The sequence below is a fragment of the Clytia hemisphaerica genome, unplaced genomic scaffold (assembly GCF_902728285.1).
Source record: "Clytia hemisphaerica strain Z4C2 unplaced genomic scaffold, Clytia hemisphaerica genome assembly, whole genome shotgun sequence".
Classification (NCBI taxonomy): Eukaryota; Metazoa; Cnidaria; class Hydrozoa; order Leptothecata; family Clytiidae; genus Clytia; species Clytia hemisphaerica.
The window spans coordinates 253,702-278,737 of NW_027103287.1; the positions used below are offsets into that span (position 1 = coordinate 253,702).

Below are 25,036 nucleotides of genomic sequence, written 5' to 3' on the forward strand. Positions count from 1 at the left end.
CTAGCGTTAATCCACAGGCTCGGCGGAAGCGGGGAGACTGGGGAGACTTCAGCCTCCACTTTCGTGCAAATGAGATTTTTTTATTAAATTTCTAGCAAGTTTTATCTCATTTTGAGCTTTCAGCCTCCCCACTTTAATGGTTGTTCCGCCATGCCTGATCCAGAAAATAATAGATAATTTAAAATCACGTCCACTATGATAATACGGGGTACATTATACCTGATTCTTCTTTACTGTATTAAGTTTTCACAGGAGGCCTTCAAAAGCAGACATGTTTAAATTGTTAGTTTAAAATGTTTGAAAGCTTCAAACAATTAGACACATCACATTATGCATGTTATGATTTTCATAACATCAAAGATAATATCATAGTAGAGAAAATAAAAGTAATTTAGCCGCAAATTTGAAGTGCGAATTTCCATAAAAACTAATAGCATGATATAGCAAAGAGCTTTTACAAAATGTATTAGATAGTCGATGATATGACTTCACGTGCACTCTATGAATAAGGGATATTATTTACTGGTGGAAAAAAGAGTATTGGGTGATGAGAATTTTTCAACACAAATGTGGTTTTCTTTTTCTTTTGTTATTGTTAGTATCAATCTTCGATATAGAAGGTAAAAAGATTACTGTGTTTCATATTTTCCAAACCTGTTGGACCCAAGTCAAATTCTAGATATGAAGAGTATTTACCGGCCGATTTTTGCTTTCTTTTAAAATATATGATTCCTCGTGTCCCGGTAGTCTTTGAAATGAGTGGGACGAAACTCTCAAATTGATACCCACAATGGAAATAAAATTCGTTTAAAAAAAAGCTAATACCGTGTATGGAGTATCTACACGCTGTACTGAAAAAAGTTTCCCAGAAATGGAAACCCAAAAAGATGCGATAAAAAGATGATCGATGTGTGTTTCTATAGACTATCCTATCGTCTACGCAAGATCACAAAAAACACCCCTTTCTCACAGACCCGGGTGCGATTTTATCAGCCAGTGGGGGTAAAAATAACGGACCAAAACTCCAAGGAATTGATATTCCCATACCTTTTATTTGAATTGTTTTTGAGCAACAAAATTTAGTGAAGATTTGCTTATCTGATTATTTTTAGTGGGGACAACAATAAGAGTATAATTTTCCACTGGAGACGATATTTTAGCCAATTTTTCCAGTGGGAAGGGTTCTCAGTGGATCTGTGAGAAGGGTGTAAAAAAGGGAATAATTTAGTAGGCAGGATAAATTTGAAAACGGTACACCACTATTCTTTCCCCGTAAGGCGAGACCAATTTAATATGTTGTTCTACGGGTCCGACATCCCTATTTTTACTAAAATCAAAAAATAATAATATCGTATTTCAACAATATATTTTACACACTAGTTATTTGTAATAATTAAATTTGAATAAAGCTGAAAGTTAATTCAAGAAATTGAAAATTATTTAGAAAATCAAGCATTTCATACACTAAAACTTTATCTTGATCTGAAACGAAGATAAAAAGAAAGTGAATTTTTTATCCAGATATTTTTTGGAAAATATTTTCGGCACCTTACCAACCCTGATAAATCAAAAATTTATTCTTATTTTACCGACCGACCGAACCATATTTTTCTAATGATCTGCCCGCGTAGAACAACAAATTAAATTGGTCTTGCCTAAACCACCGTGATGGCTGAAACTCATTAACGCATTAATTTTTCCCACGTTTACTATCCCTCTAACATCGCATCTAGTGTTTTTATCCAATGAAGTATAAGCCCGAAGGGCTAGAAGTGAATTTTTGACCTTTCTCAGGCAAGAAAAAGTTAAGCCTAAAAAATGTGCGCCGTATTTTTGACGAGGGATTGAATTTAGCGATAAATTTTATTTTCAATCTGGCATTTGTGCAAAACCTAATCGGGCCGCACAACTCTGACTTCAAATCCTATCAAGAAGATTCGCTTCTAGCCCTTCGGGGTTATACTTCATTTCTACTATCTCGTTGTTTGTAATCGAGCTCTCATTTGATCATCTTTCAGGGTTGAAAAAGACATCATCATCATCCAGTAAAAACAATAAACAAACAACGAAAAACAACAATAAGAGCAAAACCACCACCACCAATAATAAAGAAAACAACAACAATAGGGACGAACATGGTGAATATGATTTCCTTGGTATTCCGCAAAACAATGATGATGAAGAATTTAAGATTCCGGACGAATTGAATTTCGACACGTCACAGTTGAAGAATACAAAAAATGAAACCAATAAATTTCGGAAAGAAGATGAAGCTATATTAGATGAACGTATGTTGCCATTTCATTTCATATCTATTCAGGGGGCTGGACGAACATTTCCAAGGGCTTATTCCAGGGGATCTAAAAAAGTGTTTTTTTCATTTTTCCAAAGGTTAAAAACTTATTCTGAAATTTTTTTTCAAAAGACTGATTTTAGTTCGTCCACTGTCACTTTTAAGACATGAAAAGAATTTTTCCAAGGGTTTCTTTGCTAATTTTTCCATTTTCCAGGGGGTATCCACACATTTTCAATTTTTTTATGAAAAGGTTCGTTCACCCTCTATATGGACTTTTAATGGAACAGCCTATTGTCGTCCTAAGTATGTTTCTTTAGACGTAACAATTCTTATTAACACGTTTGGTGTCAACTGGGAACCCAGCTGGCACACAACGTTGTTTTAACGTTCAAATAACGTTATATGGACGCTATGAATGTCAAATGAACGTTGAAACAACGTTGTGTGCCAGCTGGGAAGGGCCATAACTTTTGATACAGAACCTTTTACTTGCTTTTTTTGGAATTTACGTGAAATTCTGCATCGATTGGTATATAATTTGAAGGACTTTGAATCAAAACAGAGACCACAAGAGTTTCTGAAAGTCAAACTTTCGATAAAATTGTGAGAGGTGGAACGTGAACGCAGTGAACATATTAGGAATTTGTACGTTATTTGTCATAAGCTCACAAATGTTTTAAATTCCTCCAGGGGAATAAGGCGGGTTCGTGGAGGTCAAAATTCTTGCAACGTTACAAATCATTTTCAGAAGCTCGTTTTGGGCTTAAACGAAGCGTATAACTAATTAGAATAAGATTCAGTCTAGGCAGATGTTTTTTCATTTTGAAATTTTGCGTAATTCGCAAAAATCCTCAATTTTGCGCTATTTTGATGACGTCATAAAAATTGAATTTCAAATAACTTTTGATAGAATCATCAAAATAATTTCAAACTTTCACCAAAGATGCATTTCAATGCAAATTTTCAAAACATTTCAAAACATTTTCAAAATCTTGATGACGTCACCATTTTTTAAGGATTTTAGTTTTTTGCCTGAAAAGTGATGACGTTATCAAATTTCATTGAAAAGTTTTTTTAATTCTGAAAACATTAATAATATGCATCTTTAGTCAAAATTTGAAATTATTTTGATAATTATATCAATAGTTATTGGGATTTCAATTTTTATGACGTCATCAAAATAGCGCAAAATTGAGGATTTTTACGAATTACGCAAAATTTCAAAATGAAAAAACATCTGCCTAGACTGAATCCTATTCTACTTAGTCATACGCTTTGTTTGAGCCCAAAATGAGCTTCTGAAAATGATTTGTAACGTTGCAAGCATTTTGACCCCGCCTTAATCCCCTGGAGTCATCACAGATTTAAAAACCCTCGAGGCAGACCAAGCAAATCTTTTGGATTGAAGTTATATCTCATATTTCTCTCGTTCCAGTTTTCTGTTTTCACGCTCACAACTATCTTCGAAAATTGCATGGCGTACCACCCTTCCGTTGGCATAGTGGCTTACAAAATGGCGCCAGTAGATGGGCGGAACATTTGGCGGAACAAAACGATGGTATTGAGCATAAGAGCGGTAAACATGTGTTCACGGAAAATATTCATAATTATTCTGGACATAATGCAACGTGTGGAGTTTTAGACGCTATTTATAGCTGGTAAGTTACATAATTAATTTTAATTTACACGTTTTTTTATAAGAACAAGCATTGAAAAAGTTAAGAACATCAGAGGGCTTATAAAAAACGTTGAATGTGTACAATGTGTACGATCCAATTTCGTAGAGCAGAGAACAGTGTCTACTTCACACCTTACTTACCAATATTTTCTGGAAGAGCCCTCCTCATGACAAAATCAATTGGAGAATGCAGTTTTCAGCTAATTAGGCTGAGATATTTATTTACTTGAAATTTTTGTGAAATTATACAAACGAGGACGTAAATTTGATAAGCAAAAATATTAAAACAAAAGTTACAAAATATCAAAAAATTTAAATCTTCTTTGTCCTTTTTCTTTTAACTTGTTTTCAGCTATAGGCTGAGATATTTATTTACTTGAAATTTTTGTGAAATTATACAAACGAGGACGTAAATTTGATAAGCAAAAATATTAAAACAAAAGTTACAAAAATTCAAAAAATTCAAATCTTCTTTCTCCTTTTTCTTTTAACTTGTCGCTTTCAATTTGAGTGGTTTTTGATTTTCACATATATAACCAAACTTATACTTCAAACTACTATCATATAAAACTTTCCTAAAAGTTTTATCAAGTACGCAAAATCTACTTTTGCTCACATAAAGGGCGGCACCGGTCTTTCGCGTTCCATCACGAAAACGTAATCCATTACAACGTTTGATATATCCTTTCAATGTACTGGGTTGTCCGGACCAAACGTGCACATCTGCTTTGACAAAATCATTTAAACCGATCCAAAAGAAAGGCAAAGATTTTCCAGTAAATTTCATCCTAGGAATATAAAAAATATAGAAATGTATACAATGAAGGCTCTTTAATTTGATCCTCTATTACTAGAGCGTCTCCATACCATATGTTTTCCGTACTTGTGTGGAGATTTCGAGACTTCACTGTATGACAATAAAGCTCGGGTGTTTAACTATTCTGTAATTTAAATTAAAAAATAATTATATTTTCATCGAAATACCGGGTGTTTAAAAAAAAGTGTATAAGTTTGAAGGGAGGCTGTAAGAAAACTAAGAATGTTATAAATCTAAACTTTTCACCATCAGAAAAAGGAAAAGCTAACTTAAATTTTGAGCTATCACACTTTAAATCTGCTTCAGGTGTTCAAAAGTTGTGAAGAAAATTCGAAAAAATTATCTTTTCGAAACCCTGGGTTTACCTTTAAGAGAAGAAATTTTTGGCAAATAGGCCAATTCACCAATTATTGTACATAATTTGGCGGAACTTATTTTGGCACATTAAAACCCTTTAACTGCCGTACGTATTTTTAAGGTTTGACCTATTTTAAACTTGATGGGAAGTTAATTCGTTGTTTATTCACGTCAAAAATCCCCTAGTATCTAGGCAAACCAAGCTGTACGATTATAAATCCACGAATACATACTTTTTCAAAACCTTTTCAAGAAATTTATGTTCTTTTTCATCATTGATTGTCAACAATTCACCACCGATTGCTCGGCAGTTCGTTTGAGCTTGATGCCAAGTCACTCTATTTTTGTAGGCGATGTATCGCTGAAGGCTGTACAACCGATAAATCACTAAAAAAACAAAGAACTTCTATTGATTAGAAGTGACCCCTCAAGTTTGAAAATACTCAACTTCCCGTTGAAAATAATAGAATATTAGAATTTGGTACCCAATTGTGTTCGTAAACATTGTAACGCCGGTTCAGTCTGAACAAGATTGGGTACTAAACCACCCTCTTAGAAATAAAGTCGATATTTAAAGTATTCGTGATATGCACCATTGCAATTTCTTCAAGGGACCCAACAGCTGATTGGTTAAAAATGACGTATTGAATGATTTTACGTCACTTACAACCTACTTCATTAAAATTACTGTTCTCGTCAAGCTACTTAGCAAAACTGGCACAGTGGTTTAGCTTATACATGTACAATATATTATATAATATATTATATTACAAGCATAAATCCGAAAACAGGCTCATATCTGAGCCTAGATATGCTTATAAGTGCAATGTTTATAAAAAACATCCATATTTTCAAGTTAAATCTCACGCAAACGAGAGTGTCGAAGTGGATCATTGTCTAAACCGATGAATTCTTCATCAAATTTAAGGCGGTCGTTATCCAGTGATGTGAGCACTGTTCTAGTTATATAGCATTTAGTTTAAAACGTCTTTGGAATAGAATAGAATAGGATCAGCTCCCTACTATCCACAGCCTCCTGAAAATTTTGTCAAAATCCTAGGTATTAAAAATTCAACGAAAATCTAACCTGTTGCTTTTGAGCTTGTTCCAACCACCAAAGTGAAAAGAATTAATATCATCTCGCACAATCGCATTTTTGGTCCCTATAAATAAAACGAATGAAGAGCCATAAGAAAATCAAATTTCATAAAGAAATTTGAAACCCACACGATGCCACAGACTAAGCATTGCAAAAATTGGGCCAAAGAAAGCACCCAATTCCCTTGATAGAATGCTCTAAATTTCATTATTGAAGGACCATTTAGAAATTTAATTCCAAACTCTCTGCCGGGAAAACACTGGATTTTAGAGCTGTACAAAATAAAATTAACGACAAAGGAGCCCATTATAGGTATTAACCAACAAAGGGTCATTGAGAGAGGTTGATTAAAGGGATTATCAGATGATTTTTGATATTTGGCTTAGAGATACCTTTTATCAGTTAGTCACACTAGAGCCCCGCCAAAATGCGCATCAAAGATTAATGCTGCGAAAGCGCTATATTGTTTACTTGACTCTCAAGCAAAAAAATGTGCCGCAAAACTTCTAGAGGGATTCATGAAAAAATAACCCGGCGCATTTTAATGAAATTAACATTTTTAAAAACTTTGAGAAATTGCCTAAAATTTGAGCCATAGAAGAAAAAATTTGAGCCAAGCCAACCTTGAAAACTAATTTGAAGATCAACTTCCCAAGAAAAAGATCTACGGGTGAGGCGGAACCCACCTACACGTTTTTTTTTTATAAGAACGTCAAAAATTTTCGAAGCCTTCGGATGTTCTTAGTTTTTTGGATTTGAAGCCTAAAAATGTTCTTAAAATGTTCTTATTTTCAGCATTTTTTGAGCATTTTGATGTAATTTCTTAAGAAAGTATATGTTTTTAAGTCTCCAAAGCCTTACAATGTTCTTAGAATGTTCTTAAATTTTTGGGCCTCGAAGCCTTATGTTCTTATATAGTTTGTTCTTATAAAAAAAAAACGTGTAGATCGCGCACTGCCGGATAGGCTATTTGACGGACCTCAAACAGTGACCAATTTACATGTGCGGATTTGTTTTTACTTTAGCGTATAAACTAGGCCTTAAAAATCAAAGCGCTGTCTCGGGAGTTGAATGAAAAATTTTGGTTGGTTGATTTTGGCTGCTGCACGTTTTATTTTGTTTCAAACTTTCAAGTTTTGATTAATTGTCTTGCGAACATGATTCAGGTAACTCTCATCCTTGTTGTGCAAATACATCCTGTAGATGACTGATGTTGTTTTTTCTGAAAGCTAGATTTCCTAGTGTGACTAACTGTTTATGATCCATAAAGACACCTCTAAATCTTTTGACTCTTTTTTCCGAAGCAAGATGCTTGACTTCTGAAATCTGTAAAAATGAGTCTTTACACGTTGAATTTCTATAGTTTTCAATTAAAAATTTGAAAATTCAAAGTCGAATATCTCAGCTTTGGAAAATAATTATGGGTCAAGAATTTTGAAGGTGTTTCTTAGGACCATAAAAGGTATCTCTAAGCCAAATATCAAAAATGATCTGATAATCCCCTTAAAAATCTATTTTGACAATTTTCAAACTTACCAGAATTCTCCACACTCAAACTCTCTCCATATGAATCACAACTTCGAATTGATCGGTATAGAAAAAGTATATTATCAAAATAGAAATAAAAAGTCGTTAAAATGGTGATTAAGTGATTTATAATCGATTTGAGAACTATCCATTTAATTTCTATTTAATACTATTCCCAAACGCATCTTTCAAACACTTGATTTTATAAGAATAACGAGGCTGGCAATCGTCAAAAATAAAATATTTTCTACCTTATCGGTAGACTGGCACGCCATTCGGGCTGGAACGGTATCACGCGGGAAAAGTGAGCGCAGGATTTAGGTAAGCGTAGGAAGAAATTTTGTCGGCGGCAAGGGCTGAAAGCAGCCTCTCATCAACTTTTGCTCGTTCTCCTACGCTGCTCCTATTCTAGCAAACGCCCGTCGCTTTTATGTTCCCGCCGTCTGACATGATTATTTAACAGACTAGTTTGCTAGTCTACCTTATCGGCCAAAACTTAGTCGGCCCTAAGTCACTAAATTTTGACGAGGTGATGAGATACATCCGTCCCAATGGAAAAATTTGCCAAAATATCGTCCCCAGTGGAAAATCATATTCCAACTTTTATTCCCGCTGAAAAAAATCATATAAACAAATCTCACTGCAAAGTATGTGCTACTATTTCAAGGTATCAGCCAAATCAAATGCCTGCCAAAATTGATTGTGTTTGATTTTCTTCGATTGAGGTAGCATTGTATCTAATGTCGTCATAAAAAGCTATTCATCGTTGGCAAGATATATTAGAGGTGAATAATATAAAAGATAAATGTTTTAAAGTCTATTCACGATAAGTGTGCACTAAATTTTGCTTTGCTTATTATTTCTCAACCAATGCTTCAATCTTAAAAAGTTTTTTATCGTTGGGAAGGTAGGAAGGAGCTTATTAATTTACTGTTAGTTTTTTCCATGAAATTTGAAAGGAACATGAAGAAAAATGAAGAAGAAAAAATTCAACTTTTTATAGATAGGTCGTAGAAACGTTATTTTTACATCTTTTGAAAGCTTAAAGCTTGAATAATCGTGAATAATAGTGTACTACGTGAAATTTTCGACTCGTCTTGTTTGTGTTTATTACGCTCAACTGAACCGCAATGCCTCAATTATTTCAGAAAACTCCATCAATCTGTCGGGAAACGAATTTTCTAGTTATTCAATGTAAATTCTTATCTCCCTTAGTCTACTGTTCTTTGAAATCTCAAAGACAATTTTTCGACTATGGTCAAAACCCTTAGAAAGGTTTGTAAACGATTTGCCGGCCAATTTGGATATTTGATGTAAAATTCAGCTTTAGCTCGAGTGTTTCAGAGTTTACATAAGTTCTGCTATTTACAGCCCTGTTGTCGTAATCTCGAAATTAGGAAATGACAGCATAGAAAGGACAAGTGTTTACTTAGGTGTGAAAAGGGCCAAACTATCTTGACCGGGAAAGCTTTTTTATGAATTATACACGTTTTTTTATAAGAACATAAGGCTTTGATGGCCAAAATGTTAAGAACAAGCAAAGAACATTTTAAGGCTTTGAAGATTCTAAAATACCCAATTTCTTAGGAAAATGGACAAAAATGCTCAAACATGGTGAAAATAAGAACATGTTAAGAACATTTTTTAGGCTTAAAACTAAAAAAGTTAAGAGCATGCAAAGGCTTCAAAAATCTTGAATATTCTTATAAAAAAACGTGTAGAGACATAAAAAATCATTGAAAGGTGATACGAATTAAAGAAGAAGAAAGTCATTAATTTCTGATATTTTGAAGAATAAAAAGTAATCATATTTTTATAGGTGAATTATAATTTCAAGGGAGTAATAATACAATTACTATATATAAAAGGATAATCATAAATGAGTATTTTTAACTTTTTGGTTTCAACTCGCGAGTTTTTCGATTTTCACAAAGGTATCCGTTTTTCACTCCATAATCTTGATCATTTGTTACACAAGTGATAATATCATTTGAGTCGACATACAAAAAATAAAAACCTCCTTTACCGTATTTATCGCACTGTGTAGGATAGTATGAGCTCCGTTGCCCGATCCAAGTGTGACCGTTGGCGTCGCCAAAACAATATAATCCTATCCAAAATTTTGTCTGTCTGGGAAATTTCCTGGAAAATAATGAAAAATATTTTATGAATCAACAGACCTTGTTCCTTGTTTGCGTCAATTCCGGGGGGAGGGGGTGCTAGGGTGGCGAGCTGACTTTCGACCCTTGGACTCTTACCGGGACTAAAAAGGAGAAAACAAAGGAAATTTTTGTGAATTTTACGACGCTTATTGGGACAAATTTGACCAAATTTCGATCTTTCCGGGGGTAAAAAGTTGAAATTTTCCTATTTTTCCAACCTTTAGTGGGACTTTGGAAATCTAAAAAAGGTACCCCAAGACAGCACTACCGTACCCTCCATTAGCCTAGATACCCTCCCCCCCCCTGGGCCGTCAATCTATTAAGGAAATTTCGAGTTAGGGAGTAAGGGTTCCAAAGGCATTGTTAACTGGAAGGAATGAGAAACTTGTTCGAGTTAAAGAGACTACACTGCATTTGTATCTTAGTCGGAAAATTTTAGCTTCACACGATATTTGAATTGACAAAACACAAATGCGCGATATTAGATTAAAAATCGCTTTAGGCATACCAATCGGTAAACCAGAGAAAGTTTACAGGCTGGATATCTAGGCTAGCGCCAGCCTGATTGAGCAAGTCTTTAAATTAATCACAATTCTGATAGGAGGCGACGGAAAGTTGGATTTAGAAAAGTTTTAATCCAAGCATAATTACACAGGATGACACTTGAAAATGAGAGATTGTAAAATTATAAGGAGATTAAAGGCTTGGGGACACGAGAAGTTTTTTCGCATTGGTGCAATGCAACATGCTCCATCCCACCAACCTGAAACTCTTTCTGGTGTCTCCATCCCATTTTTCTTTTAGTAATATTTGTGCTTTTCTCACTTTTGTCCCAGGGACAAAATCAGCGTGTCTTTTGGATATTTCCCCCACCTTTTGTCCCATGAAACAAAAGAAGAAACCATGAGACACGCGTGTCCACAAGCCTTAAGGCTCAAGGTACAATCGCACTGAAATTTACTGAGATTTTAGTGCATTTAACGTTTTTTTTTTTTAATTTAGAGTTCAGAACTTCCACTTTATTTTATTGAATATTTCGATTTTGGAGGGGTTGACTTCTATTAAATCCTGAGATCCTAAGGTCCTAACCTAAGTCTCATATTAAACCTCAGAGAATTAAAACTTTCCAACTGTAGTTTAACGCGCTTAAAAATCATTTGTGGTGTTCAAAATTTCGCAGGGAAATCCCCTTTGTCTCAAATATTTTGTCCAAGATATTAGGTAAAAAAGATACAAAAGCTAAATTAACTAAATTTTGCTCTAAAAATAAGAACAGGATAGGAACAATTCGAGACATAACACTCGAGATCAAATGAATTTATTGTTCTATCTTATTTAAATCGCAAAAATAATATTATTGAATTTGCAAAGCTGGAGGATGGACTTATTAAGTCATTTTCGAGTTTTGACAGATATGTTTAACTGAACAAGCTAAAGAAGTGTAAATTCATTCCAGAACTTAGTATAAAATAATCAAGATGGAATTAGTTGTTTGTCGATAAATAGGAACAGTTTACTGGATCAAAACGTCACAGTTTTTTTTAGATCTTTTCGGCTTCGGGCAAACTAAGGTAACTCCAAATTAACCAAAATTTTTTCACTTCAAATTTCATGTTCCTAGCGTTATCTAGAGTTATTCAAAAAACAAGTTTTGCTGACGTCAGCATATTTTAGTTTTTCTTTAATATATTTTTTGCTTAAATAAATAATTACAATACAGCCACTTCCATATACAGGAGACTGGGGTGCTTCCGTTAAGACTTTGGCCCACGAAAGGTAAGGAGAAATAAACAACAACAAACTCTCATAAATTTCTAAAAAGTTCTAACTTTTTCTATTCGTACTTTTGCTTGCCAAAATAATGTAAATCTTTTGGTGGCATGTGGTAGCACGGTGGATATTTTGAAGTTGAAGGTTAAAAATTTCTGGTGTCAATATTCAATTTCTTATACATAGTAGCATGTTTCTGCATCTTTCTCGCATTCTAAAACGTCATAACGACATATAATTAGTGATTAACTAGATGAGTTTCTAAATAGTCTCGGAAGAGAGCTTAAAGTCTCATTTGGGAATCGGACATGTGTATTTTGATGAGAAATGTAATTAAAATGCTATGAAGAATCATTTTAATGGTGGAAGGAGGGTGAACAATAATGTCATTTCTGCGGACAAGGCTTGAACATGAGAAATGGGCAAAAATCAGTCAGTTGTTAATCCAGTGTCTTGGTCTGAATTAGTCGTCTAGCTTGCTAGACTACCCCTTCTACAACCTACACGTCAATACGCTTCTTTTAATGCATGAGTTGACATATTTTGATAGGTGTTGACGGTGCTAAAAAATTACGTTAAATTTTGGAATATTAGGGACGTGCTTTAAGTTGCTTGATTAACCGATCCTAGATTTTAAGGAATTTATCCTTATTATACATACCAGCCGACCGATCCGTAGAACAATAAATTAAGTTTGTTTCGTGCTACAGAATAAAAACTGGAGCGAGCCCCCGAACACTTATTCTAATAAAAAAAGGTATTTACTTACCTTTTTAAAACCTTGAAAATAAAGTTTTGTTCTGCTAAATTGTTAATGGTTATTAGATCTGCACCGATCACTCTGCAGTTCATATAAGCTCGTTCCCAATCCACTCTATCTGTGTAAGCGATGTAACGCTGAAGGCTGTACAACCGATAAATCACTAAAAAGAGGGAACATCACTAAAAAGAGGGAACATCACCCAAAAATCGAACTATGATTTAAAGTTTTATCGGCGATCCAAAAAATATCTGCAATCTGATTGGTTAAATCAGAGTGCAATATCTTGTATTTTACATGTACAAAATATAAAAAGACGAAAAGATGTTAATGCATTGTAGCGGTAGCAGCAATCTAACGTCACTTTGCTACAAAAGTACCCTGCGCTTTTCTCCAACACAAAAAGTGCATATCTGGGGTCACCGATAAACCAGTCATCAGATATTTGCTCGTACAAGATAGAAATAGAAATATTTCACTCGTTGCGGATTTTGTGTATATTATACGGAAAAATCGCGGAGCTCGTAAAATATTTCTCATATTACTATCCCCTTTTTTTACCTAATTTGGGCGTAATTCGCGAAATTAAATTCCGCGAAACACACCAAAATGGCTAAATCGCGAAATTAAATTCCACGAAATTCGATTTTTTGGAGTAAGAAGACGGCGATGAAGTTTAATCATGATTTATCATAGAAACATTCATCTTTGATGTTATTATTTTACTGTTAAAGTTTGTTAATGTGACTGAAATATGTCTTGAAATCGATGAAAAATATGAAAAACATTTTCTCTGTAAAAAATAATTCTTTTGAAATTTCTCAATCGCGAAATTAAACTCCGTGAAACTTTTGAAATCGGCTCATTCGCAAAATTAAATACACGGGTTTCGAATTAAATTTTTGCTTAGCTTTAGCTTTGATCCCATGTAAATTTGCACGAAAAATATCAAGTAAACAGAACGAAAATTGGCCGTGTATCAAGCAATTTTAGCCCATTTTTCCATTTTGACAGACTTTATGGGTCATTATGAAAACAAAAAACATTAAAATAAAAATTCAATCTTTTAATCATATTTCTTTTATTGAATTTAAAATAGAAAAACATCTTTTGAATGAACACCTGGCTTTCAAAAGAGAAGAAAGGAAATCTATCAACCTTTTATAAGGCATTTCCCCTTATCGCTCCTTTTATTTACTTGATTTTTTCTCTCGCGCCAGATTTAATTCGAAACCCGTGTATTCAGCGAAAATTTCTTTCGCGAAAATTTCTTCCCTTAAGGTATCTCAAATTTAGTATTAAGAAAACACAAAAAGGGTAATTTCCACCGAAGTGTAGGTCAGCGAAACGTAGGAGGCTTCTCAAAGATCCGCGTGGATTGGATAGCCGTTGCGATTTTTCGCTGCTTTTTTTGTATAAATCGACATAGCCCACTTTTTGTTCTGTATCCATATAGTTCCGTAGTTTTTAATGATAAAATTCGTTACGTAATCATCTACTTTATAACAATTAAATGAACATGTCTCTATACTTTTCGGCAATTAGTTTTTACAAAGGAAACAAGGAGTGACGCACAATATGTGCATATTTATTTTTCTTATAGGCCTCTACTTTACAATCAAAGGGTTTGCGTAAAATATCAACATATTTATTTATAGAAGGCAATTAAAACGGTGGCATTTTAGTGAAACTATGACTAGTTCGAGCATCGTGAAAAGAAGAAATCATAAATCAAGCCCCTAAAGGAGTCATAAATTCTGCAAATTGGGAGGGAAAATTCTAGGCACTCTCGGCGTGGTATAGCCAGAGTATTCTGAGGTTCAAAATTGACAGTTGAACCCTTTATTTTATGAAAATGTTTCGGACATTGTTAACAAAGATCTGGAGCAATAAAGGTACCCTTTTGTGCTTAATTGTAGGGGGGGGGGGGGGGGGGGTTAAATAAGCAGAGGGGTGATACTCTGGCAGTGAATCCATAAAATGGGGGGAGGGGGTCAGAATTAAGTGATTTTGGGGTGATTTTCCTGAAAACTTTTAGGAAAATGAGAGTTTTGGCACCATTTCAGGGAAATTTCATAAAATGGGGGGTCATTATAAAATGAAAAAATTGCAAAGTGACCCCCCTACAACTAAGCACAAAAGAGTATCGCTGGAGAGCCGCGTGTAGAATTTTTAATAAAGATGACTACAGATAGAAATTGTGTTAAAAAAGTTTTTTTCATATAAGAACAAAAGGCTTTGAGGGCAAATATTACCATTATAAGAACAACCATGAAATTTCTTAAGCTGAAAGTAAGAACACTTTAAGAACATTTTTAAGTTTAAAAAAGTTACTAGGACATCCAAAGGAATTAAAACCTTTCAAATTTTTTATGAAACAAGTACAGTTCTTTAGCAAACTGAATGAAAATTTAAGTTAACAAACCTGTTGGTTTTGAACAATTTATTCCAACCACCAAAGTGAGAAGAATGATAACAGCCAATCGCATTTTGAAACCTACACAAAATACAAAAAAAAGTTTGCACGTGACACCTGATTGTGATATGTAAACAGAAAGTTTCTAAAACACAAACAAGAAACTTAGGAAAGCCAGAGGTTTAAAATATTTGGCCGTTAAATCTAGAGCTCAATAAAGTAAAAGCACGAAGGGCTAGAAGCGAATCTCCTTGGTAGGATTTAGTCTGAATCGCAGACCTCTACAAAAAGCGCAGGTAGTATAAGGAGCACGAATCCGTTTGAATGCAAGCAGCCTAGGTAGGACTTGAAGCAAACAAATCTTACCAAAGTTGCGCGGCCTAGCGCGGCCCGCCTATTTTTTGCACAAATACCAGATTGAAACTAAAATTAAACGATAAATTTCAAAAAAAAAATCACTCGAAAACAAAGGAATCGCTACATTCAAACCGTCGTCAAAAATAACGCGCATATTTTAAGGCTTAATTTTTCTTGCCTGAGAAAGGTTAGAGATTCGATTCTAGCCCTTTGGGCTTATACTTCATTGATAGAGATACCTTGAATAAAACCTGGAAAACCATTTTTTGCTAGAAAAAAACGATACAACTGTATACAACATATAACCTCCTTGGAAATAGTTACCGTCAATTGCGGTTAATTTAATAAGCAAGGGGTAACTTTCATCACGTCCCAAACAGCAGACTGTTCTGGTCTGCGATTTGTAAATTTAGCTAGAATGTAAACAAGTCATATCATAACTTCTGGCTTTTAAAAATTGAGGACCAGAAAATGTTGTGATGAATGCAAGTGATGAAAGTTACCCCTCACTCATGAAAGTAACTCCAATTGACGGTAAGGAAGAATATTTGGAAGTTTTACTCAAGACAACAGGCAGAAGGATTCTACAAGCAAAATATCTCAAACTATTACATTATGGTCTTTTAAATAATTTGAAAACAACTCACCTCAGAAACTCAATTTCATAAAAATGTCTCAATCTCTTCTCCAACACACATTCACATTAAAAGATTGCAGCAGTGTAAAATACCATTAACTTTCTCATTCGCTCGATCGGGTAATGAAAAAATCAAAAGTGAAAAAAGCTTCTAACGCTATTCTCAAAGCGGTAAATTCTTAATTGTTTCATGATTTGCTAACGTCATCAAAATAACTAAAAACACATGTGATGTGATATGTGCCATTATCGGCAGTAACGTGGTGGGGCGACCAAAATTGGAGCAAACCTAGATCCGCGGTCTTTATCGAAAAGCAAGTTTTGGAAGGATTTCCTACCAAAGAAATCAGGTGACAACAAGCAATTTCATTGGTTTGAGAGATGCGAAATAGAGTTTGTGGCCTACTTTTTTTGATCTTGCGCTCCGAAAACAATTAAAATGCTAGATCCTATCCAGCGGGACGAAATTAAAAAAGTCAAATTTTTACTTCACTTCTTTTAGCTGAAGAAAGCTTAAAGTTGCCTATTTAGCCCTTCGGGCTTTGCTGGAGCAAACCGGGGAGAAAATTCTTAAAAATTCAAATCAAAAAATTTTTTCATTTGTTTCAAAACACTTTTTGAGGCTCTGGTTGGCGTATACCCTTATATAAAAAAGGTCAACTGTCCCTGCTTGCCAGAAACCCCGTGCTTTAATGTCTAAACGTGCATTGTCTGAAATAATAGCTGAGCGTTCATTAAACATCCAGTGAGAGGTGTAAGAGCTGGCAACGTCCTTGCATGTGTTACTCAGAAAGTTCGCCGTCAAATTTCGTAAATTATTATGACGAAGTGAAACAAATCCTCCTTTATTTCCCTTTCTGATGTACTTAACTGTATGATCAGTCTTTCTGCCTATGTTTTAATTTTCTTCTATGGCGCACGGAAGTGCCATTAAATACGATCTTTTTAAAACGATACCATCTCATTTAAAATGATACGAACTTATTTAAAACGATACCATCATTTGTTAAATTGATACGATCTCATTTGAAACTATACTATCTCATTTAAAACGAAAGTACGAAAAAAAATCAGAATTTGTCTCGATGAGCCAAATGAACTTCGCACACAGAGTACGCAAGGAGGAGAGAGAAATGGAGCCAGATTGCTGATCTTCTTGGTGTCGCAGAAAGTACATTGAGAGAACATCGAAAACATTTTAATGAAGAAATTTTAACTCATACAGTAGTTAATGACTATGAATTAGATATCCTGATATTTCAATTTCTGAACAATTCCCCTAATTCTGGCGAAAGATTGGTGTTTGGTAAGGGTATTAAAGTTAAACGATCTCTTATTAGGGAATCATTAAACAGGGTCAATCCTGATAAAGAGTCGCTTCAGCAAAAAATTATAAGAAGGGTGTACAATGTTCCATCCCCAAATGCATTGTGGTAAGTAGTTAAACCTTGTCTAGTTCTGCCTTCTCTTCAATTGACAGTCAACATTGTTTGAAAATTTGTTGACATTTTTACTGCCTATATCTTACCTGTCAATCATCCAATTGACCAATCACATCATCACACCGGGCAGGGCTAGAACCCACATCAAACATTTTAGTACCCCCTTTTAAAAGTAAAATATCTTTGTAATAATTACGCGAGGTAAGCGAGCACGAAGATTTTTGAGTGTTTTTTCTCTTTAAGGCTAAAAACTGCTAATTTTAAGGTGTAGAGGGCAATGGGACGCCGAAAACTAGTGCCCAGGCCTCAAAACTCAAAATTTTTGAAAAAATAAAAACATGCTTCTTCACCAGAAAATATACACCTAATTTTTTAAAAAACGCTCCATTTTCTTCGCTTTAAAATAGGGCGAGGTTAAAATGGGCGCGATTAAAATGGGCGCGATTAAGTGGATCATTAGAATATGGTAGTTCTCAATTTTGAGCTTTTATGTAACATCATAGTATAAGAAAGCCGCGGCTGGAATGATAACATCTGAATTTCTACTGTTCTATCTCTGTCGTATTTGATGACTATTTGTTGATCAAGAAATAAGTAGTGTAGCATCTTTAATGGTAAACTTTATTAGTTTGTCGTTAATACTTACTTCGCAGTGCGTTTTAGACTTTAATGATATGCCCTTGATAATACACTTGCATTATAATATCATTGTGCAGGAAAGATCAACAATAAGAAATTTAAACAAGCACAAAATGGCTGGGCTGAAAGAACTCAAAGATTAATAAGGTGCCTCGAAATGCCTTCACAATATTTCAGTGAAATCTTTCTAGAAATCAATGAAATAGTACATCAAGATAATTCTGTGAAAATTTCAAGCCAGCACCTTCAAAATTTATCATTCAAACTGACAGGAAAGTTTTTATCTTAAATATAGTTCTTATAATTTTAATTTTGGCGAAAAACTATCGTTTCCACGAAATACCCCTAAAATATGTCCAAAATCAGCTAAAGTGTTTCATTGCGTACAGATTCAAAGATATCTAGAAATAAAAAATCTTCTTGTGAAGGAAAATAAGAGAACAATTTCAAAAACTATCTACCAATAATAAACTGACAATCTTGATGTTCTTATAAAGCTCGGAGACAGAGATGGAACAGCAATTAACTGAAAAACAATGCGGTACATATTCCAGCCGCGGCTTTCTTATACTATGGTAACAGTCCACCGGGTTCTAATGGCTTTTTGGAAGGGGCCGTCCACATAGTACCTACGCACTAAGGGAGGAGGGGGAGTCTTCTCAAAAGCGTATGCTTGCGTACAGGGGGAGGAGAGGGGTCAAAGGAAAATGTTCATAGCCCATTTTTGCTTGTTTTTTTTGTCGATTTTTACGCTTCTTATACGCATCAAAGAAAAGAAAAAGTTTCTTAATAAACATCGAGGCTCATGTATGAAATAAAGGTCCGAACCAAACGATTTGAATTCGAAATTTTCTTCAACCAAAGGGGGGGGGGGTGGTGATGAAAAGTACGTACTTACCAGGGGGTATAGCCATTTGCGTACGCTTGCGCACAGGGGGTATCCGATTTTCGACATTTTAGTGCGTACGTACTTTGTGGACGGCCCCGAAGGTAACAAGAAACTGAAGTGTCATGAAGGCTCAGCGATATAGCAATATTTAACGTTCGTTCACAATGCGTACAATTCGTACTGATTGTTACAAAGCGCCGTTTTTACCGAAATGAATTTGTAGTGACAAAGCGCTGTTTCTTCTGAAAAGGACACACAGCACCATGGACAGCGACGTGCCAATAAAGTTATGTTTTTTATTTAGAAATAAGTTATTCATGATGGTTTCCCATTCTCGATTACAGTCCAAGAAGTTTTGTTGTTGTTTGGAATCTTTTTGTTAATCTTTTAAAATGGCGGCCTTGGCAAGTGCTTATAATTTAGCATCACCGAAAAATATCAAAAAGCAAAGTTCAGCAAGAAGTAGACTAGTCTATTACTTTGCAAGATATATTTTACCCTTTAAAGTAATGTATCAAAATGTACCGATTGCTAAATGTTTTTTTTATAAGAGCATCCAAAATATTTGAAACCTTCGGATATTCGTGACTTTTTGAGTTTCAAGCCTAAAAATGTTCTTACGATGTTCTTATATTTTCGGGTGTTTTAGAGTCCCCAAAAGCTTAAAATGTTCTTAACTTGCTCTTAATATTTGGCAATCGAAGCCTTATGTTCTTATATAGTTTGTTCATATATAAAAACGTGTCGTTTCTTTTTCTTTTTTTCTTTTTTTTTTTTTTTGGTTACTCCTAATAAGTAAGTTTTTATTTCATACATATAGGTATAAAACTATCCAACTATGGGATTTCAATACACACGTTTTTGATCGCGAAAAGAATTACATGGCACTTATGTTTATACAAATGATATGGGACGACAGTACGCGAATTGGATGTGGAGTAGCAAGAGATAAAGTGAGTGGTGAGATATATGTGGTGGTCAGATATGCACCAAGTATAACGGATAAATCACCAGTAAGCATGGAACAACATGTCAAACCACCTCAAGCTAACATATTTAACAAAACAAGTAAGATAAAGGTTTTGTTTTTAAATAAGAGTGATATCGTTTGCTTACTCGTCACCCGGGGGGGGGGGGGGGGGCTACTAGGGCAAGATGGGTTACGGGGATGCTCCGCTGGTCAGGGTACCTTATTTAACCTCCACGAGTCCCAGGTAGGGTCGCAAAAACAACAAAATAGAAAAATCAGTCCCTCGTAGGGTGCCTATTTTTGGAAAATTTGGGGAAAAAGTAGAAAATTTGAGAAAATTTCTGAATTTCAGTCCCATTCAGGGTCACTTTTTTCGCAAATTTCGAGTCCCACGTAGGGTCCATTTTTCGAATCTCAGCGGAGCACCCCGTTGGTCGACAAGGGTAGTACCCCCCACCGGGACTCGTCACTTTTATTCACAAGCTTTTTCAAATTGGATTGACACGGATGTGGAGCAAGATTAGTCAGAAAGAGGAAATGAAGAACGCCTTTTCGTTTATTCAGCACAATGGAACAATAGACACCGTCTTGATATGAAACGTGTGTCTGATATGAAACGGGAGCACTAATGCAAAAATAAAACCTTTAATAAGGAGCTTTATCATGATGTTCATCGTATCAAGTTATTTGGCACTCGGTGTGGAAATTTTCTTCCGACACGTTAAAACTCTGAGTGTAGGGAAAGTGTTCAATATCTGGAAGGTTTAGATTACCGAGATTCGCCAGACTACGTCAAAAGTTTTGTTGTAGGCGATTTAACCCCAACCCTCGTTTTTGGGAATAATCGGGTCCCAACCAAAATATTTTCAGGCTTACTTGCGAGGGCCGTTGAGCCCGCTGGGGGTCCTCTAAGGTGGGAAATTGCGGGCCACCTCTTATCGATTCAGCGTGGGCGGCCACCAATCCACCAATAAAAAAAAGTGTCGTTTTCATTGTGGAGTTTCCATAACTCGAGCACGAGCGGGATATGTAAATAAGTTCGAGTTACATGGACTATCAACTAATCTAATCTTATATTTCTTTATTCTTAAAATATTTCAGTTGATTCAAAGAAAATCTTCATCCCAGATATCCATGATTTGGCATCACACGTTCCCCATTTCTATCTGAAGAATTTCGGTGATTTCACTTGTGGTAACGAGGTAATAGCGCTCCGCAACGCATACGTCATAATTATTACTTTACACTTTTTTTGACATTTGTACGAGTTGCAATCCCACAATTCAATGCGGCTCAATTAAAAATACGTGCAAGTTGTTTTATATCTTTTGTCAAATGATGCAATTAACGTGCAAAAGAAATTAACGCAAAGGTTGATGGGCCGGATGGGATTGGAACTCGTACAAACACATCGAGAGTAATGATTATGTCAAAAATAAAATCTATTTTTAGACTCAGCGCGGTGCGCTATTGAACTTCTTATTCACATTAAACGAATACCTAAATCTGTCCAATATATGCAGTGAGAACACAAAAGGCTGTATATTTTGATAGAATTTGAATTAACTTGAATTAGTGCATTCTCAAGGGTTTTTTGCAAATTTTGCCATTTTCCAGGGGGTATCTACACATTTTGACATGCAACCCTTGCCAACTTGGGCCTAGTTCTCTTGACGAGTCAAGATATTTTTTCGTGCTGGTTGCACAGAGAACAAAAATCATTTGAACAAAAGGCTCAAATTGTTGCAAAAAACCTAAGTTTAGCATTCTGACATTAACTTTTCTTAGGTCTCTGAGAGGTTTAAAATGAGTAAGTCTAAGATTATTGCAATAACGATAGGCCTAAAAAATTCCAAAAATTAAGAACAGCGTAAGGCTAGGTAAAATTTACTGATTGATCTTACCAATTATCCTCGTTTGTACATTTTTTTAAAACAATTTGTTAACATTTTCAGATTAGAAATTTTCATTTCAATGTTTTTAAACTGATGATGGTGGTCGGATGACACCGAAACGTCTTGAATAAATTTTAATTTTATGAAAATAAAATGAAGTCGCTTCTGTGTTTGAAATTTTTATTGAACTCATTCAGGAGGATCAACCAATTTGATAAAATTTACTGGTTTTCGTAAAAAATAAGAAAATCATGTAAAGAATAGAAATTTAAATATGACTTACAGTTCAGCTTGGGTCAATTGCAATCAAGTCAATATCCACAAAATGCATTTAAATTCTATGCTCCTTCTCTACCAGCACACTGTGTTTTCTAATTAAACTTTTATTGTAGCCAACTGCAATCATTGTAATGCGAGTTATTGTTTTTCCATTTCATTTTAATATCTAAAGGAGAAACAATTATAGACCTCATACAAACAAGAATAGCAAGATTATGTATCTGGAATTCTCTACGGCTACGGCTAAAGTGGCGAGTAAGGCAAGTAATGGCGGGTGAAAGCAAGCTCGATATTTGACTTACCGCATTATATCGACTTTGCTTATACGGTGTTTTTCCCGTACAGAACAAAGTAGACAACGACATGTCGCCTTTGGTGACGAACCGTACGGGCAGCCCCGCAACCGTAGCCGTAGAATATCTCCGATACATAATCTCGCTAATCACTTCATAGGTCGATAAATTTCCAATATTCTATAGAATATCTAAACAGGAGTTATGGACCATATACTTAGTCATATACTTAGTACCCGAGTGAGATGTCTATTGTGTGTCACAAATTACTTAAATTATTTTCTAATTGGAAATTTTAAACTGTCTTAGAACTTCGAACCAAAAATCTTTTTACTCAAGAAGGGCACAAAAGGAAACAGAAAAATGTGTACGCGTTTATTTAAAGACGTCAAAGCAGCATGCTAAAATTGTATATATTTTCCCGGGTATTAAATTTACGCGTGTTTAATTTTCTGACTTTTCAAGTCAAATCGTAGCCCATACTAGACGTCACCCGCGTATTTTTACGCAATTAACGTCTATTCCACTTTGCAACTTTTTCGAATGTTTTGAGCCCGGGTTTTCGGGCCCCAAACATTTCGATTTTTTGACGTCACTTTAAACTTTTGAAGCACTTGCAGTAGGGAAAGGTCGAATTTGCGTCAAAACACTAGAAAGGGTTCTATTTTTCAAAAATTCGTGGTAGTGAAAAAAGTGGAGCTCACTAAGAAACGAGATGAAAAATCCCGGTTTTTAGTGCTCGCTAGTCAAATCGCTATGTCCAGTATTTAAAATGTTCGAAAAATCATAACCGCGAAAATATATACTATTTATAGACTGACGTAACTTTTCTATACATATATCTTTTCAGAAATTCAAGCCTCGAGAAGAGATAGAAGAAAATGAAGAAGATATGACGAATCAAGAAAAAATTAAAGCAAGCAAAATTCGAGTCACCACGTACTACTGAAACACTGACATTGTATTTACGCCAACCCTGATCCGTGGACCCAAAATATTCCTACTCTCAGGATGCCTAGTAAACGGAAAGGGGGGGGGGGGGGGCTGGGTTGAAAATTTTCCAAAACGGACAAGGGGTCAAATTACTGGGGGGGGGGAGGCAGGTTGGAAATTATAATTCTAGTTCTAGTTCTCATTCCCCAAAATGAGATAATTTAAGACTAAAACTAAAAATCTAGCAATTTGGAATGAAATAAGGGACTCTTCTTTTGACGGGTGAAAATATTTTCTAAATTAATAAACGAGGGAGGGGGGCTAATAATGCTCGATGGGGGTGGAAGTAAATCTAAAATTTACAAGCGGGAAGGGGGCGCTTATTAGGCACCCGAGAGTACGTGTTCGGTTAAGTCGAACCTTCCAAAAACAATTTTATAGAAATTTGTCAACGAACTAAAATTTTCTTTTGTAAATAATAAATTTTTCATAATATTGAAATATTTCTACAGGTTGCGGTAACTTTTTTTCCCCATATAATACACTTTTGGTTAAAATTTCGCGGGTTTGGCGAAAGTCCAAATGAAGATTTCAAAAAGCTTTATCCACAAATTATTGAAAGAAATTTATGGGGTGTCTAAAGTTTGTTTTGACAACAACAAAAAGACAAAAATTCGTCAAAATATTTTCGGTAAAATAAAGTCCCCGCGAAATCTTATTTCATTAAAGTATTTATATGCATCAAGACATATCGTAGTTAAAGTAATGAAAATTATTTTTTCAATACTGGCAGTTTCATGTTTTTACAAACAATCCTCAGTTGAAAATAATTTTTTTAAAAAAACTAAAGTTCCGTTGCTCTTACAAAAAATAACATTGCAGGGTCTTCGTCAAAAATTGACGTCATTTTAGTCCTTGGTGTCGTGAACTTTTAAAGTGAACTTGTTCACGTGACGGCATTTTGAAATCAGTTCATTCCTGGAATTCAAAAGCTTGTCCGGGTTCGGAAATGTAGCGATTTCAAGCTTCTCCGCGAGACAAAGCGAGCATTTCAGCGACGAACGGTTGAACGGTGGGCACTGTCGGATGGTTTTCCATGCGATTTTTGGCGATAGGTTTTTTCGTTTTAACCTCCAAACTTCTTTTGACAATTCCGTCTCTTTTTCGTAGCGGTGGTTTGCGAAAGAAGACTTGTGGTTTGCGAAACGTTTTTTGAAAGCAGGTTCGGCAAGTCCGATACAAAACTTCTCGTCGTAATCTGGTTCTTCCTCGCATGTTACCGTGGCTTGGTATACTGATCGCTCAACTAAACACGATCCGTTCAAGGGACAGTTGGCTTTTACCCTGCAGTTACATAGTCGGTTGTCTACGTTCTCGTTTGCTTCGTCTTTCAGGATGTTTTTATTGTGACTCTGTATGATATTTTTCATGTTTTTGGTGCAACTATAGCTGACTTTGACAGTGTTGCGGTTGAATATTTTGTTGAGTCTGTGGTGTTTTGGAAAGTGCTTATCTATGAGTTGCAGAAACCTTCGTGCAACTTTGGTTTCGACGTTCTGGTTGTACGGGGGGTTGAACCTAGGGGGTCAGCTATAGTTGCACCAAAAACATGAAAAATATCATACAGAGTCACAATAAAAACATCCTGAAAGACGAAGCAAACGAGAACGTAGACAACCGACTATGTAACTGCAGGGTAAAAGCCAACTGTCCCTTGAACGGATCGTGTTTAGTTGAGCGATCAGTATACCAAGCCACGGTAACATGCGAGGAAGAACCAGATTACGACGAGAAGTTTTATATCGGACTTGCCGAACCTG

At 35.2% G+C, this 25,036-nt stretch overlaps 4 protein-coding genes across 5 annotated transcripts in view; 2 read left to right on the forward strand and 2 right to left on the reverse strand.

The window, feature by feature from the left end:
- Nucleotides 1-25,036, reverse strand: part of LOC136808750 (ubiquitin carboxyl-terminal hydrolase 22-like) — a 151,219-nt gene that overhangs the window by 27,387 nt on the left and 98,796 nt on the right. The gene's annotated exons all lie outside the window — the stretch shown is intronic.
- LOC136808776 (uncharacterized) lies at nt 169-23,317 on the forward strand. Its single transcript, XM_067065315.1, has 6 exons — nt 169-620; nt 2,019-2,288; nt 3,732-3,954; nt 19,667-19,914; nt 20,918-21,018; nt 23,134-23,317. The coding sequence occupies exons 1-6, from the start codon at nt 548-550 to the stop codon at nt 23,230-23,232; spliced, it is 1,014 nt and encodes a 337-aa protein (XP_066921416.1). The 5' UTR covers nt 169-547; the 3' UTR covers nt 23,233-23,317.
- On the reverse strand, nt 4,336-7,827 carry LOC136808784 (macrophage mannose receptor 1-like). The gene is made up of 4 exons (XM_067065326.1): nt 7,784-7,827; nt 6,236-6,311; nt 5,382-5,535; nt 4,336-4,762 (listed from the first exon to the last, which is right to left on the reverse strand). Exons 2-4 carry the CDS (start codon nt 6,300-6,302, stop codon nt 4,462-4,464), a joined length of 522 nt encoding a protein of 173 aa, XP_066921427.1. The 5' UTR covers nt 6,303-6,311; nt 7,784-7,827; the 3' UTR covers nt 4,336-4,461.
- LOC136808768 (casein kinase I-like) overlaps nt 4,400-25,036 on the forward strand; it is a 57,863-nt gene continuing 37,226 nt past the window's right edge. The window contains exon 1 of the mRNA XM_067065307.1: nt 4,400-4,411. The gene's annotated coding sequence lies outside the window, so the exon portion shown is untranslated. The remainder of the gene's footprint in view (nt 4,412-25,036) is intronic.

Excerpts from the sequence above, each read along its gene's own strand:
- LOC136808784 (XM_067065326.1), bottom strand. The coding sequence starts at position 6,302 with ATGCGATTGTGCGAGATGATATTAATTCTTTTCACTTTGGTGGTTGGA. Across the intron at positions 5,536-6,235 it reads AACAAGCTCAAAAGCAACAG|TGATTTATCGGTTGTACAGC; the intron begins GTTAGATTTTCG and ends TTGTTTTTTTAG. Across the intron at positions 4,763-5,381 it reads CTTGAAAAGGTTTTGAAAAA|GATGAAATTTACTGGAAAAT; the intron begins GTATGTATTCGT and ends TTATATTCCTAG.
- LOC136808776 (XM_067065315.1), top strand. The coding sequence starts at position 548 with ATGAGAATTTTTCAACACAAATGTGGTTTTCTTTTTCTTTTGTTATTG. Across the intron at positions 19,915-20,917 it reads TAACATATTTAACAAAACAA|TTGATTCAAAGAAAATCTTC; the intron begins GTAAGATAAAGG and ends AAAATATTTCAG. Across the intron at positions 21,019-23,133 it reads ATTTCACTTGTGGTAACGAG|AAATTCAAGCCTCGAGAAGA; the intron begins GTAATAGCGCTC and ends ATATCTTTTCAG.